The sequence below is a fragment of the Ornithodoros turicata genome, chromosome 3, assembly GCF_037126465.1.
Source record: "Ornithodoros turicata isolate Travis chromosome 3, ASM3712646v1, whole genome shotgun sequence".
In the NCBI taxonomy this organism is placed as follows: Eukaryota; Metazoa; Arthropoda; class Arachnida; order Ixodida; family Argasidae; genus Ornithodoros; species Ornithodoros turicata.
Genome location: NC_088203.1, coordinates 39,129,452 through 39,132,487, shown reverse-complemented (window position 1 = coordinate 39,132,487; position 3,036 = coordinate 39,129,452). Strand labels below are relative to the sequence as shown.

Here is a 3,036-nt window from a genome sequence, read left to right as displayed (position 1 = left end):
TCCTTTCGTCGCACTGAGAGCGATTGCGCTCAAAAAGTCATCGCGCGCTATGGTCCGGTGCTCCGAAAAGCATGATATTCGGCTATTTTTTTTCGATGGGATAGCTCGTGAATATCACTGTGAATGATCATGAATTTCAGTGAATTCGGCACGCTCTTCAATTTGGTGGGGTAAAAAAGTGACCTTTGCTTGGCAAATTTCTGAGTTCAGTTCGCAAATATTTACATAATTAAACTTACGTTACAGGACATTCACATGAGGATGTAGCAAAAACCTAATAAGAACAAATGCTCTTGACCGCATGATACTAGGCGGCGTAGTTTTTTTTATTATAATTCAATGACACGTTTTCTGGGACACCCTGTATATACCAAGAGTGCCCGCCCTGCTTTTGAATCCATCTATCAATGAGAGACCTTTATCTCACCTAGAAATTTATCTTTCAAGTCTAAACCTTTGTTTCCTCATGGTTTTATTTGAGGCAGGAATATACGGATTTAGTGTCGTGTATGCGCATACGACGTGCGGGAATCTCAGTACTGTCCACTTTTTGTTCTCAGCCCTGAACTACCTCACATGCAGATTCGTGAGGGAAATACACGCGGACAAGTGAATGGGTTGTTGCAACTACGTTGTCTAATTAGTAACTTCCAAAACTACTTTTGACAATTAGGTAACTAATTTAATTCTGTGGCATTTTCAGCGTATTAGTAGCGCGATAAGTGCTAATTAAGTGCGGCCAACTTGACATAGTTCAGACATATGTTGAGGGAAGCATTTACTTACACTTGTTTACGCTATACTTTACATAATATTTACAATATTTACAATATTTATATAATATTTACATTACATTTACGATATTTACATCGACGACGATTGCCGTAAGGGCCTGCTGCCTCGCAGTTATTCGTGCGAGGGCAGCCAGGGAGGAGGAGCTGCGCGGGCAAGCACAGCGAGGGCCATACGGAACAGGGAGAGAATCTGAAACAAATACGCTCAACATTAGCTGACATCTAAGCACACAGATAGCATGGCATCCTAAATACTTTAATACCTCATTGTGGCAGGTCTCTTGTTGGCGCGCCAAGTTGTTGACGGCGGCAATAAGGGTTTCCTGACCCTGCTCCAAGTTGTTCATGGCGCCAGCCAGGGTTTCCTGGCCCTGCGCCAAGTTGTTCATGGCGCCAGCCAGGGTTTCCTGCATGGAGGTAAGAAACTAAGGAGAGGGCTATAAGATCGGAGGGCCGTGGGACCCCTCTAGCGGTCGCTCCTGGCAATACCACGCCCATCTGGTTGCCCGGTCACGTGGTCCCCACATGTTTCGGCGTTATGGCGGTCTACGCGGAGGCCTGGAAGTTTAGCAAACCTCATCTTCAGCAAACGTCTTACCTTCAAGGAGTCCATTCGCACAATACTTTGAAGATTATGGGTTGTTTCAACATTTGCCGCGTGATAAATCACAGCAAAAGTTGAGCAAAACAGAAGAGAAGCCAGGTAATGTCACGATGAGATGACGTACGTACGTCTTCTAGCGATTTAGTGACCCATTGCTTCCACACTGAGATTATCTATCTTGTGTTTCAACGGGTGTGATAACTTCTAACTCCAAAGATGTTATGAAAGCGGAAACAAGTTATTCGGCCGCAGATCGTCTCTGTATTCAGGTAAGATACGCCGCGGACATGGAGGATGCCATGATTTATGACGTCTTGCAGTGGCGTTTATGGGTCACGTGTGTGGGCAACTAACCACAATGCCATGCGCGGGTCACAGCACGCTCGCTTGCATTGGGGGAGGCGCTTAGGGCATCTCCTTAGTTTCTTACCTCCATGGTTTCCTGGCCCAGTGCCAACCTACCCACTTGCTGGGTGAGCTCTCGCATGACACGCCAGTGTTCCGCGGACCCCGCCATCAATTCATCCACGCGGCTCTCCATGACCTCCCGACGCGTCCGTGGCCGTGGCGGACTTGATGTTGCTGTGGGGAAGTGAACATTGAAATGTTGCATAGAACACGAAGGACTCCATGGATGATCAAACTGCAGACAGTATGACATGGCCATGACAGAAAGCTTCTAAATTTTCGGTATGGTAAAGCGCAGGGAAGACCAAACACAAGCGAAGAACACGACAGGACGAGCTGCGACATTTTACAGAAGTGAAAAGGCTTATGCATCAGCGTAACTTCCACACACTGGCTTGATACAAGAAGAAGCTTCTTGTTTGACGTGTAATCTTACCAGTGCCGCTTTATACCGTTTTATCTTATCGACTAACGTACGATGAATTGCGCTGGCTGGCCTAGCAGTGCTCATGTCTGACTAGATTTCATATACCCTGTTTGCGTGTTTGGGCGCACTTAAATGCTTAGTTCAAAGCAAAAGAAAAAGCTATGTACTGAGTAACTCAACAGCCTACGCTCACGTGTCTGGTAAAATGCTTTTACCCGTTGGAACATGTCGAGGAGGCTCTTCCGCGGAGTGAAACCAATCACTATCCGAGTCTTCGACCCCTGTCACCCCCGTGCTTCCTGCCTCCTCTTCCATTTCGCCCTCCTCTGTTTCGAGCGATGCAGCAGATGTTGTGGCCTGCGTGTCGGTGCTGTCCATGTAACGCGGGCCCTGTAATATATGTCATATCGAAACAACGTCTAGAGCGCGGAAAGCAACAAAAAGGACACTTACAACAACGCTCGAATAAACTCGAGTCGAGGTGGCAAAATGGTCGACTCGGCAGGATCCCAAGAGCTGCAGCACCCGGGCGTCCAATTCGGAAAATTCCCCCACGGCATCCTCGAAAGTCTTTCTATTACCTGTGCGAGCACAGGCAGCCTTCCACGTCGAGTACTTTTTTTAATGGTTTGGCGCTTGTTGCGCCACACAGTCTTCCACTGCTGTGCCGTTCGTTGGTACACTTGGCCTCTATTTAGGACTTCCGTAAGCACGTTCCACTGTGCGTCGAGAGTCCCTCCACCTCGTGGGTTCCCGGACATTTCGTCTGCGGGATTTGCAAGGTGGCGGTGAGCCTCCATGTA

The 3,036-nt window shown here is 47.8% G+C and overlaps 1 protein-coding gene across 1 annotated transcript; it reads right to left on the bottom strand.

The window, feature by feature from the left end:
• Window positions 1–883: 883 nt before the first annotated feature.
• Window positions 884–3,036, bottom strand: LOC135386883 (uncharacterized). Its single transcript, XM_064616394.1, has 5 exons — window positions 2,687–3,036; window positions 2,449–2,623; window positions 1,829–1,980; window positions 1,058–1,201; window positions 884–984 (listed from the first exon to the last, which is right to left on the bottom strand). The coding sequence occupies exons 2-5, from the start codon at window positions 2,609–2,611 to the stop codon at window positions 907–909; spliced, it is 537 nt and encodes a 178-aa protein (XP_064472464.1). The 5' UTR covers window positions 2,612–2,623; window positions 2,687–3,036; the 3' UTR covers window positions 884–906.